Raw genomic sequence first — 12,365 nt, 5'->3', positions numbered from 1 at the left:
TGGGACTTAAGACCACAAAAGATGTCACTGAAATGCAATGTCTCTCTCAGACCTGCTTAATTCAAAGTCACCCTTGGAGGGATCTTTGACAGAACTTGATTTAGTTATGCTGTTTGCATTTAGCATTGCATTTTAGAAGATACTGCAGTTGACATGAGTCTCTATCAGATACAAGCCTGCATCACAAAGCAGTTATTAACCTGACTTCCATGAGCTTTTAGAAACCTGCCTTTAACTATAGAACTTTAATTCTATTTGCTATGGATTTACTGTGCTTTCAATACTAAGAGCACAAATCACTTGGCAGTGAATGTGAACTCTTTCAACACCACTCATGGGAAAATCAGGCACAGCAAGAGTAAGCTACACACCTAATTCTGTGGCACAGATTGGTTTTCCTCCTCTGTCCCAGCACTCCCTTTGGGTATAGGCAATGGGGGCCAGAAAGCTTCTCACCAAAGCAGTTTCACCCCTGCTCTTTGCTCTGCCCACAGCAGAGCCTTGGAAGAAATGTCTGCTCATAGATCTGCTACCAGTGAGGGGTAGCAGGTGGGACTGTGGGGTAGCAGTGAGATGATGAAAGTCCTCCCTGAATAAGCAGCTGCTGGGAGGTCTTTCCTAAAGCCCATCATTTCTCACAGACAGCAAACTCAGCACTTAGCTGGCTTAAGGCTCCTTCTTCCAAACCTTTACACCCCACAGTGGAAAAATCTGATCTGCCAAATCCTATTGCTTAGCAACTTCAACAAGCTGTGTCACCTCATGCTCTCCAGTCCAGTGAAGCTCTTAAACGCAGCAACTGGGATGCGAACAAGTGCTTGAAGTTAACTACATTCTTTGGTTTTCCTGAATTGAAGTCTGTACCTTGCTCCTTCTTTCACCTGTTACGGCTCTGGTTACCACATAGCTACCAAACAACTCTGTTCCTTTCTAAATGATCGCATTTCTTTTGCAGCTGTTCATAAACAATGCACCTATAAGTTACGCAAATGTTGCGACCGACAAAGGAATTATTCATGGATTGGAAAAAGTTCTGGAAATCCAAAAGAACAGATGTGATATTAATGACACTGTGATCACCGTAAGTGGATTTTTTGCATATAGATGTTTAAAGGCCCATCAAAGACATCTATAGCCAAACACAGCTAAATCCACACGATACTTGACAGTATGTCCTAATAAAGAATGCATGCATTTTGCACAAAGGGTATTCCTATGAGTTTTAGCATTGTTTTAAGACTGCTTTGATGCTGTAATCAGTGTACTGACAGCCCGGATAGAATACCGTTAGAATAATACAGGAATAAGCAATTTCTGAGCTGTGATTTTCAGAAAATAGTAGCAATGCAGTGTTCTAATACATCTCCTTAGCCAGACCACTTGTTTATGAAGCAAAAAAACTATTTTTAGTAAGGGAAAATTTTTCTTTTCACTCCAGGTATAGATTACTGCTGCCTATACACACTAACTCCTCATGTCCTCTGAGCAAAGCATTCTCTGTTTTGTTCCTTCTATGTATGAAGTACAAATAGGTTTACATTCCTTTAAAGAACATGATGCTGCTTCCTCAAACTGGCAGAGGAATATTCCATTCATCTTTTCTCTTGAGTGAGTCAAACTGGACTGCGAACAGGCAGCTTACATCCCTTTATACCAAACATGCAATGAACTGGTCAAAGAAGAAAAAGCGAGACTCGTGCTGCAGTTAAAGCATATTTACAGGCATCAACTTTTGTAGCTTAATTTTTCCATACAGTCTCACATTGGAGTATATTTCACTCAAGGTTTTTCTCCAGCTTTGCCCCTTCAGGTCCTTTGTTTTGCCCCTTCAGGTCCTTTGTTTTCCCATAGAAAACTATTTTCCCTGCTATGTTCAAATGCAGCATCATACTTAAACATTCATTTAAGCCTTGCTAAAAGTAAGGACGTAATTAGTTAAACAAGAATAATATTAAGCATTGTGTACTAGGTATAACATACCTAAGCATTTCGTAGAAACTGAGCTTAAATGTGCAAGTGATTCACATGAATGCAGGGCACAGGACATACGTGTGGTATAAGTTTTCCATTTTCAAGCTCTTGCCCCAGAGGCAACCTGTGTCCAAGTTCAATATTTGCCTCTTATTGTGCTTTCAATGGGGAAGACTTTGGGAAGAACTGATTTAGAAAAACTAAGAGAAATATCCAAAATAGCTTTCCTTCTGCTTCCCATTGGGGTGCCCCTACAGACCTGCAGGTAGGGATGTTCTTCCTTGCTGGGCAGTCCAGCTACCCCCACAACCTATACCAAAGGAGTTATCCCAATTACGCACCCAGAGGGTTAGGTTTAGAAACATAGCTGGCAAATACGCATTTTCTATTAAACAACCTATCTGCAGGTCTTTGCAGTCTGTTAACTACCTCCCATTTGTATTGCTTAAGGAAAAGTGCAGAATTTGTTCGCAGTCATCAAGTTGTCCCCCAGGAACAAAAGAAATAGTAAGTAACTTCTTATTAATGATACTTTTTTTAAATCAAAACTGAACATAGATTCATTCAATCCCATTTTTAATGCGATTGCCTCAGTTTCAACAAAAGTTATCATAATTACTTCAGCCTGCTACATACATTACTTACAGACAATAGACTCAATCCACCCTGTGCGAGCAAGGGAGCAAGCAGAATCAAGACCAGCTTAAAAATAGTTTTATCCTGAAAGACCAGTTTCTAGTATGCATTGGGACAACTGAAGCCTTCTCTAACTGCAAATGTTACCTCTATACAAAACTGAGGTAGCAGAGCACGGTCTGCAATATGCTTGCTACAGGAGGAATTATGGAATTAGCTTTTAGCCCTCCAAAGCAGAGATATACAGACGGGTGAACTCAGCCTGGACCCAACAATATACTGTGATTTGTGGTCACAAGGAGACTTGGAGACTACAGAGACTTTGGATGTTCAGGTCCAACACCTGAGAACTGCAGATATTTAGCAGATCCCTATCAACCATGATAAGACCTAGAGCTTCTTGGCATCTAAATCTCTCTGGGAAAGCTCCACTGCTGGGATTATAGAAGCACCTTTTCCTTTACACTACTTTATTTTTTTAATTAATCATGTCAGTAATAGGATTCCAAAGCAGATGAAGTCCCACCACCCTCATTAAAATAGCTGGCTGGCAAAGTCCAGATGAAGTTCTTGTGTTTAAAACTCAGAAACATTAACGTGTCTTTGACAATGAGCAGTGGGGATGCTTATATCAATCCTCTAATAAGTGTAGAATGAAACCAACAAGTCTTCAGCAAACAATCTTTCCCAACTACATCCAGACCTGGAAAATAACGTTTCAGCAGCTGTTTTTGCAGAACTTTGTCTCTCAGTTTTCCAGGAGGAATTGGGAAGAACAAGAATTGTCAGGTAAAAAGAAGTAAATGCACGTTTGTCAAACTTCAGAAATAAATCTTGTTCAATTCTGAGGAAAGGCAGTATTAAACACATCTTTAAAATACCACAAGACACTGAGTAAAATTGATCATATATTGACTAGCAAAAATCATTTAGTTAATGCTTTGTACTTCTAGAAGTATTCCCTTCCTTTTCTTTGTGAATATATGAGTTAGCGCACAGCATGAGAAAACTTACCATCTCATTTTAAAAAAATATTTGAATATAGGTGATCAATACTACAACGAAGTATATCCATTTCTCCAATTTTTGTTCAGACAGGGGAGAAGAAATACTGCTTTCTTTCAGAAAACAACATGAGAATGTACACCATCCAGATAGGATGCCAGTTAAAGTGTGCTAAAACCATTATTGTGAGTATTTAATTTCTATTGCAGTAAAAGCCAGGAACCTCCATGCCTGAACTTAACCCCACTCGTAGCAGCCACTAAACATTCACAGGCCCAAAAATATATTTATAGGCCTTTTACTCTGGATACAGCAGAGACTGGAAGGTTAAAACCTGCTGATGGCTGCAGCATAGGAAGGGCTGGGAGCCTGATATGGTGCAGAAGGAGCGCAGGTTCAGAAAAGGTAACATCATGCTTGTCTCTAGCAACACCATCCACCTTTCCTTGAGGTGGTGGTGGGTATCTGGGTCCCATCAAGGACTTGGGGTTGCAGCCTGAGCCCTGGTACAGTAAGGATCACTGCCAGAGACCAGCAGAGCTGTGGTACTGCTAGAAATCCAGATATATAACTCACCTCCACCCAGCAACTGTCCCAAAACACTGTAACCAGCAGCCACAATGCTTGCTGCTATACTTGCTGTCCTGGATCCTGTCCACTCAGCATGGCATTTCTTGGTTTCCAGACCAGGGAGTGCTGTGCAGGTTTCTTTGGGCAGCAGTGCCAGCCCTGCCCAGGGAAAGCAGGGAACGCCTGCTTTGGAAACGGCATCTGCCTGGATGGCATCAACGGCACAGGCACCTGCAAGTGCGGAGAGGGGTTTGTTGGTACAGCCTGTGAAAGCTGCATTGAAGGCAAATACGGTCGCAACTGTGATCAAGGTACTGAGCACCCCCAAACTACACTGGCACCTTCGCCAGTCTTGTCAGACATCAAAACCTTCCCATCAGATCTTCTAACAGTGTCCGTTCTAGATCCTGGAAAGGTACATCACTTTCAGGGTAACAGGCCAATCTTAGAAACAACATTAACCCCTTTTCTTTGCCCATTATTGTATTTTCTCTCTAATCCCTTATCTGGAGTACGGTGCCTCCTACTTAGAGCAGCATCCAGCAAGAATAATTCTCTCTAGCTCTGCTTTTTCATCAATGTTTTCCTATTAAAATGCAGTTTCAGCCCCTGAATTTGGGAACAGATGAAAGATAAGCCTATTTTGAATTTAGAATTGTTCTAGCCAATAGGCACAAGCCTGAGTATTTCTTGAAATAGGCTAGAGCAGAAGGTACCATCATCAGAAGACATCTGGATGATCCCTCCTGCCCTTCCTTCCCCTTGCTGCACAAACCTTTAGCCTGCCCAAGGACAGTGATTTCCTCTCATCTCTCCCCACAGCATGCGCTTGTGTCCATGGGAAATGTAGCAACGGGATCGATGGGGATGGCTCCTGTGAATGTGATGTTGGCTGGAGAGGAGTGAGGTGCGAGACTGGTGAGTATCCCTTCCTTTTTTTCTTTTTTTTCCTGGGGCAAAAAGCAAGCATTTCAGGAAATGCCAGAAATACAGCCATGACCAGATCCCAGTGCACTACCAGATATTGAGCAGCTTCCCACATGCAGTAAAATATGGGTGACACTCCTGTGCTATGGCAACTAATTCCCGTATTAATAGGGAGCCAGCTGAGAGTTCATGAGATTTAAATCCCAAAAGAATATCCCATTTGTCAAGGCTATATATTTTGCAGAGCAGTTACCTAACACATTTTGATCCTCAGATCAAAAGCCTCTCAAGTGCTTCAGTAAGTTGACTTAGCTATATAGCACTAGATATTGAATTATGTGCTTGCTAAAATAATAAAAAATAATTAAAAAATCATTTTCTGTTGGTTCAACACAACTTGTAAAGCCAATAAAATTATGTTTGGGGTGGACATAATTAAAATATATTAACTATTTTGGAAGTCTACATATACTAGCATAAAATGAAAAATGCGTAAGCACATTAATAATAGCATTTGATATCTGTTTCAAATTTGTTTAGGGAAAAAAATATTAATTAAATTAACTCCCTTGTTAAAGAGTTGATATAGTTGCTTTGTCTGAGCAAATTTCAGTTCCTTTGAAAAATCTACACATATAAGTAAGCTAATAATGTGCAAAACTCACCAGAACAAACACAGATAAATGACAATGGGTGAAAACTTTTCCTGGCAATGTGTTGAAACGCAACATATTGCAACTGAATTTAAGTGGTACCCACTGATCACTATGAACAGAGTCTCTATACCGACAGAGAGAGCACTTGTCTGGCACAGAACTCATAACAGACTCCAGCTCTGGATGATGGGAGCAAAACACTGGGAAACTAGCAGGACGTTAACACAAGAGGTTCTGATCCCCGTTTCATTTTTTCTTTTTCCCCTTCATGCAGAAATCAAAGATGATGTATGTAACGCTTCATGCCATACCAGTGCCAAGTATGTATGAAATCCACTTATTCAGAAGAGGGAGGAGAAAAGGGGGATCTCTGGCAAGCAAAAAGCATAGTCCTTCTTTTAATGAAGACTTCTCAGCAGCTTAGATAACACTCATTTTTCCCTCTACAGAGATAAACAGTGATGTTAAAGTAACATAGACAGTGACTGGGCAAAATAGTTCAAAATGTAAATGTTAGAAGTGTGAACAAATGAGATTTTGTGGGGAGGAAAATAAGAATAGCCGTGAACATTCTACCATGTAGTACACAAAGAAACAGAGCCTGCAGGATTAAAGAGAAAAACAGGGCAGGGGAAGGCTAATCACAAAGGTGAGTTTCTAAGGTGGGCTTTATCTTTCCCTCATATTTCCTCCATTCGCCACCACACATACAACTGTGAAGTGCCATTGGCACCAGGCCAAGCAGCATTTGACAAAAAACAGCTCTTCTCTTCATCTCAAGATATAAAAACCACACTGTTGGTGGTCCAGTACCAGTATTGGGACAGTAACCAGTTTTCAAAGGAGCACTTCACCACCGTTAAGCCATTTACTGAAGTGCACCTGGCCCCTATCATTTACCAGACAGCAAGATTTACATTACACAAGACATTTAAAAAACAAAGAAAGGTAGCTGGAAAGACTCCTCATTTTCCGCCACAGCTCTTCCGTAGGAGCAGAGAAACCAGAGAGGCAAACCCCGTTTTTCCCAGATGTATATCACTCTCTCCCTCAAATATTTGTGAACTGCAGTTCAAAGCAGTGATATTTTACCAGGCTTTAGGGGCAAAATTCCACCCTCAAATTTTCTCAGGAGGATCCCACACTTGCTGGGATCAAGACTGTGTTTCTGACAGAAGTAGTAGACTGTTCTTCTCTTGAGATGTGTTCATCCCTGCTGTACCTGTGTAGGTATGAGAATAGGTGCAGGCATGGCAGGAGTTGGAAGGGAAGAAGGAATTGTGCTGGCTGTGTTATAACACTGTCTCTGTGTGACACCAGAGAGCAGCCCATGTATTATTTGGAGTTCATGAGGCAGTAAACCCACATTGCATACAGATGGACAAACACAAAAAAACCCCAAAATTCAGACACAGTGGACTTGGATGCCTGGTTCATATAATTTCTGCATATAATTTCTGCTGCATCCCTCAAAAAATTGTCTGCACACAAATTAAAATAATGTGCGCAGTTTGGGGGTGAGCAGGCATGCAACTTCTGGAGTTCTACACATGAAAATAGGATACTTGATAGCAAATTGTGCATTTTTAATACTTGAAATAATACATCCAAAACACATTTGGAAAGCTTCATCTGACCAAGTTCATTTTTATGGTTGTTACTACATCATACTGTGTGATTAAATGCCTTGTTTTGCTATGCAACATTACCCTCAGAACAATGCACAAAGCAAGGGCTGCACAGAAGAAGTTTTGACTACTTTTTTCCTTTCCTTTTTTCTTTTTTTTTAAATGTCATCTCTTTGCTTTTACCTCTTTAGCTGCCTTCTACTATCAAATGGCACTGCCTATTGCAAGTGTGCAGCTGGGTTTGAGGGGAATGGGACATTCTGCACAGGCAAGTGGACTTTATTTCTTACCTTTTGAAAAAAAAAAAGTAACAAAAACATGATTCAAGTACTATGTTGTCACAGTAGAGCTGATGAGAGATGAGCACTTCCCTATGCACTAGTTAAAAAAGAGGAATTGCTGCCAGTTTGCTCAAAATGAATGAGAGCCCAACAGGTGCAGATTCATAGCAAACAAAGGATTCAAAATCTCCAGGTTGCAAGGCATTGTGCTAAAGGATACCAGAGGAAAGGGAACATGCAGTGCACAACCCAGGCCCCATTGTCTGCAGAGCAATGAAACCTGGATTATGACTTTTACTCCTTTTCTCAACAAAGATCAGTAAAGTGAGGTCAGCTCGGGCTACAATAGCACTTCCAGCTATTGGAGGCTGTATAGCCCTACCATTTCCTTCGCTTTCTGAACTTGCGCAGGTTTGAGGTAGTAAAATAAACTTCTTTAGACCAGAGAGATTCTAGAGACCATCAAAAAGAGGCAACAGCAGCTTATCCTAGGTGTCCCTATGAATGTCTGGGATATCCAGATGTAGAAAACTGACTGCTTCCAGCCATGGGGATTGTAATTAATTTTACAGTTGTTTTACTTAATCTTTAACTGATTACTAATAGTAATTCTCCTGGGAACAGAAGCATGTTACAATATTTACATATTTACAATAGCTAGCAGGTTCCTAACCCAAGATTTTAACACTCTGGCTGCTTTCATTTTCTCATCTGGCACAAATTAACCAAACCCATTATAGTCTGCTAGTGGGAAATGCCCGATGTTCACAAAAAGCTGGGTAACAGAGGTCACCCATAGTATATCTGCATTTACCCTTAATCCTCTACACAGGGTTCTCTGGCAAAACCAGTTAGAAGACAAGTCATCTCTGCAGTTTAGTTGAAACAGTAATTTGCAGTCACGTGAAGCAAAATCTAAAGCAACATTTGGGCTGATTTGATTCACACTGAAGACCAGAAAAGGGTCCCTCCCTGTTCTCAGGGTAACCCAAGCAAACTCAATTTGTAAGCTTCTGACTCATCCAGAGTTGGAGAAACAGCACAAGTTTCCATCTGAACAACAACCAGGACTTTGTTTTCAATGGAGTACTGGGTGGCATTACAATCTAGACCTCCTGCAAGAGAATGTCTATGATCTGTGTGAAGAAAAAAGGCAAGCTAATGGAAAGCCCAAAACAACCATTTGATCTAGAGAAGAATGTAAAGGTCCCTTTTTTGATGCTTGGTGGGAATGGTCGGAATCAGAAGATAGTAAAATACTGAAAGTCAGTTCTGGATGAAGTCTTATCTTCCAGACTAGAAGCATCTTCTCAGATTTCCCTCTTGTAATCAGTAAGATGTATTAAATATCTGGTACTAATGAAGTCTATAGCCTCTTAAATCAGAAGGGCTCTGTGTTCAGAAAATGTTAGCAAATCCCACTAAAAGATAGAGACAGCTTAACCTGAAAAGCAAAAAGCTATTTCAGCACATTATTTTAATCTGGGTTGTGATCACTGTTCAGCTATTGACGCTTGCAAGACCAGCAACGGTGGCTGCTCTGCCAAAGCAGAGTGCAGAAGAACAACACCTGGCAACAGAGCATGCGTCTGCAATGCTGGGTACACTGGAGATGGAATAGTCTGCATTGGTAAGTGTTCACAATGTCTCATAGGTCACAAGGAGCAAAATTACAGGGGTGAATTTTCCTGTAGATGGAACACCATTCTTCCACTATACCTCAGAAGTGCTATTTCCTAACACATGGTTGACAGTATCTGGCAAACCATGCAACTACTACAGCAGTGTGATGCGACATCAAAACTTTATTTAAAATATTTACCTCTCAACAAGGATAGCCCCATCTTCAGCTGCTTAATATACGCACACCTCTCTGACCACTACAAACTTAAAGAGTTTTAGCTGCTGTTTTGCCATATCTCCCCTGGTATGGTTTTACAAATGCTGATAGCAGACTTTTAGCCTTTACCAGAACAACTGTAAGATATAGACTGAGGTATTAAATAGCAAAGGGAATGAGTTTCATTGATTGACACATTGTCATAAACATGCATTGCTTGTATGTTTTACCTAAAATTATCCCTTCCTGGGTTTTCAGAGTCACTCTTTTATTATTATTATTACTATTACTATTATACTATTTCTCTTTTCTAAAGAAATCAACCCTTGTCTGGAGAACCACGGTGGATGCGATAAAAATGCAGAATGCACACAGACTGGACCCAATCAGGTAGGTGTTTTGTCAGTGCAGAAAAATAAGACTGGCCAACGGTTTACATTTGATTAAAGAAAGATTTCCCCATCTCAACTTTGTTTTTAAATGTAACAGTAGATTTCATAACAAAAATCCTGAGAAGTATATGCTTCCTTCAGAAAGGTATTTGAGAAGGAGTACGGACAAACATGAAAAAAATTAATTGCAGTAGAAGAAATCCAAAACTACAGAGGAAAATAGCGTTTTACTGTTTCAAGTGGTTGGTTTTCTTCTTTGGGAAGTTACGATGTGAAAACCTGGCAGTCTGAAAGTATCACCAGATAACATTTCTTTTATTGTTTTAGAAACTGTCCATGGAAAAAATCCACTTGAGACTAGTCCATCTCCCAGCATAGCTCAAACATACTCGCAAAGAAAGAAAACAGACTGAATCATACATTATGAATAGGGGTTAACAGCATACTGGCATCCCCTCGCTCCTCTGCTGTTCTGCATCTCCCATGCAGAAGTACAACATCCTCCCCAAAGAAAAAGAAGTGTAAAAGGACCAGGGCAGTAAAGGAGAAAAAAAAAAAAAGTCTCCCAGGCGATCAAGTGACACATATTAGTGTTTCTATTTTTATAATCATTTCAGAAGAAGCTGTACACCCCGATTGAAGCACTTCTTACCATCCCAACAATGCAGGAAACAGTGACCAGGAGTCAGAAGCCACCTAACTTCCAGTTGTCCAGAGATAGCAGGGTCAATAACCCCATCAGCCCTTTTTGCCAGTACCAATAAATTCATTTTTTGCCTTGACTGTTTGTGCATTCCTAGTGGGATACACAGAGCCATTTAACTCTTTCCCAGTTCCTCTAGACAAGACAGGTGATGGCTATTTTCTTCCATACACCCTCACTGGGAATAGAAGTAGTAGCTACAATATGATTATACTTTCTTACCCAGGAGAACATAGTTAACATCAGAGCAATAACCACCTCCATTACAAAATCCCACTGCAGCAGAACTGAACTTATAAGACAGAAACGAGCCTGTTTTCTGTAGGGTTTTCAGTCACACAGACGCACAAAACACCACTGTTACACTGCCTACCAGTTGTTTCTGCTGCAGAAATCTTCTTCATATTAAATGTGAATTCTAAATTGAGAACCATGAAGCAGAGAATGGAAGAGGAATATATTCTTTTCAGGAGGATTTCTTTTTAGCTCTGTTTATTCTTCATCTTTGTGGTAACTGCAAGTGCAAAACAGAGTAATTGTGACAGAAGAGTCAAATGGCTGCATGGAAAGCGGTCAGTAACATCAGGACACAATTCTAAGTGTTTTGAAGATATGTTTCATCATTTGAAAAAATAAGGAAAAGGAAGGAAAGAGAAGAGAGGGGAATTCAAATCTATGCAAATAAAGGTGGGGAAATAAACTAGGGGCTTAGCCTAGATAACAATGTGCAGTTGTCAAAAGGTCCATTTCAAATGGGCAGGACAGCAGAGGAGAGAGATGGATAGGCAGGAAAAGGGCAGATAGAGCCTCTTAGAAATTGTTATTCCCCAGTATCGTCCTATGGTTGCTGATATTGGCTAAGAAACTTCTGTGGAAGAGATTGTGTACTTTTAGCTCAATAACTCTTACACCACACCACAATGAAGTAGTCTGGCAGAAAAGTAGATTAAATGTAAGTATTCTGAAAAAAAGTCAAATATCCTTCCATACATGCGTGTTTTCTCATTTTGCTTTGTAGGCAGTATGCAATTGCTTGAAGGGATACTCTGGAGATGGTAAAAGATGCACATATATCAGTCTGTGTTCACAAGTAAGTATCCATTTCATGAGGGTATTTAAGGTCTTGTTATAATCATTATGATTTTTGCAGGGGGTTGTGCATTCAAAACTAAGACAAATAGGCCACTTAAGTTAACTGATTTTTAAATGTTCTTGGTTCAGTACATGTTTTAGTGTTGTTGCTATTTTAGAAACTATGCAGTAAGGTCTTTTACAGACCAAAAGCTGAATATAACACAAGTGAGGGCTTGGACTAATCGCTAAGTCTTAAAAAAACCACTTCAAATCAGAACTAGAGAAACAGACTCCAGACTGCAGTGTTAAAATGCAAGTCGTATCTGCTCAGCAAAATTTTTGTCATTGCTAGAGCTCATATACCACCATCTAAACTTCTGTCTGGGACACTCAGAAGGCTTATCAACATTTAAATCAATATATATATTTTAAAAAGAAGTTTCTAGGCAAGTCAAATAAAAAGCTTGGTTCAAACTACAAGAAAGAGAAACATGATCTACTTCATGTCGCCTGTAATGACAAAAAAAAAAAAAACAAAACCAAAACTACAGCTCAGGTTGTTGATGCTCAGGGCCTGGTTCTAGCTGTTCTAGGAGCCAGGTGATTTGGAACCAAAGAGAATAGTGTACAGCGTATCAAAATGCCTATTTATATTTAATATTTTTCTGTCATTAAGTCCTCT

At 40.1% G+C, this 12,365-nt stretch overlaps 1 protein-coding gene across 1 annotated transcript in view; it reads left to right on the top strand.

Moving 5' to 3' along the window:
• The window catches only part of STAB2 (stabilin 2), an 83,175-nt gene that overhangs the window by 46,212 nt on the left and 24,598 nt on the right, over nt 1–12,365 (top strand). The window contains exons 35-44 of the mRNA XM_054060470.1: nt 956–1,081; nt 2,422–2,478; nt 3,702–3,797; nt 4,298–4,493; nt 5,005–5,100; nt 6,040–6,085; nt 7,585–7,661; nt 9,179–9,304; nt 9,831–9,904; nt 11,628–11,699. Of these exons, the coding sequence (XP_053916445.1) occupies nt 956–1,081; nt 2,422–2,478; nt 3,702–3,797; nt 4,298–4,493; nt 5,005–5,100; nt 6,040–6,085; nt 7,585–7,661; nt 9,179–9,304; nt 9,831–9,904; nt 11,628–11,699 (966 nt within the window). The remainder of the gene's footprint in view (nt 1–955; nt 1,082–2,421; nt 2,479–3,701; nt 3,798–4,297; nt 4,494–5,004; nt 5,101–6,039; nt 6,086–7,584; nt 7,662–9,178; nt 9,305–9,830; nt 9,905–11,627; nt 11,700–12,365) is intronic.

This window comes from Cuculus canorus, chromosome 1 (genome assembly GCF_017976375.1).
Source record: "Cuculus canorus isolate bCucCan1 chromosome 1, bCucCan1.pri, whole genome shotgun sequence".
Lineage (NCBI taxonomy): Eukaryota > Metazoa > Chordata > Aves > Cuculiformes > Cuculidae > Cuculus > Cuculus canorus.
This window is presented reverse-complemented; position numbering and strand designations above follow the sequence as displayed.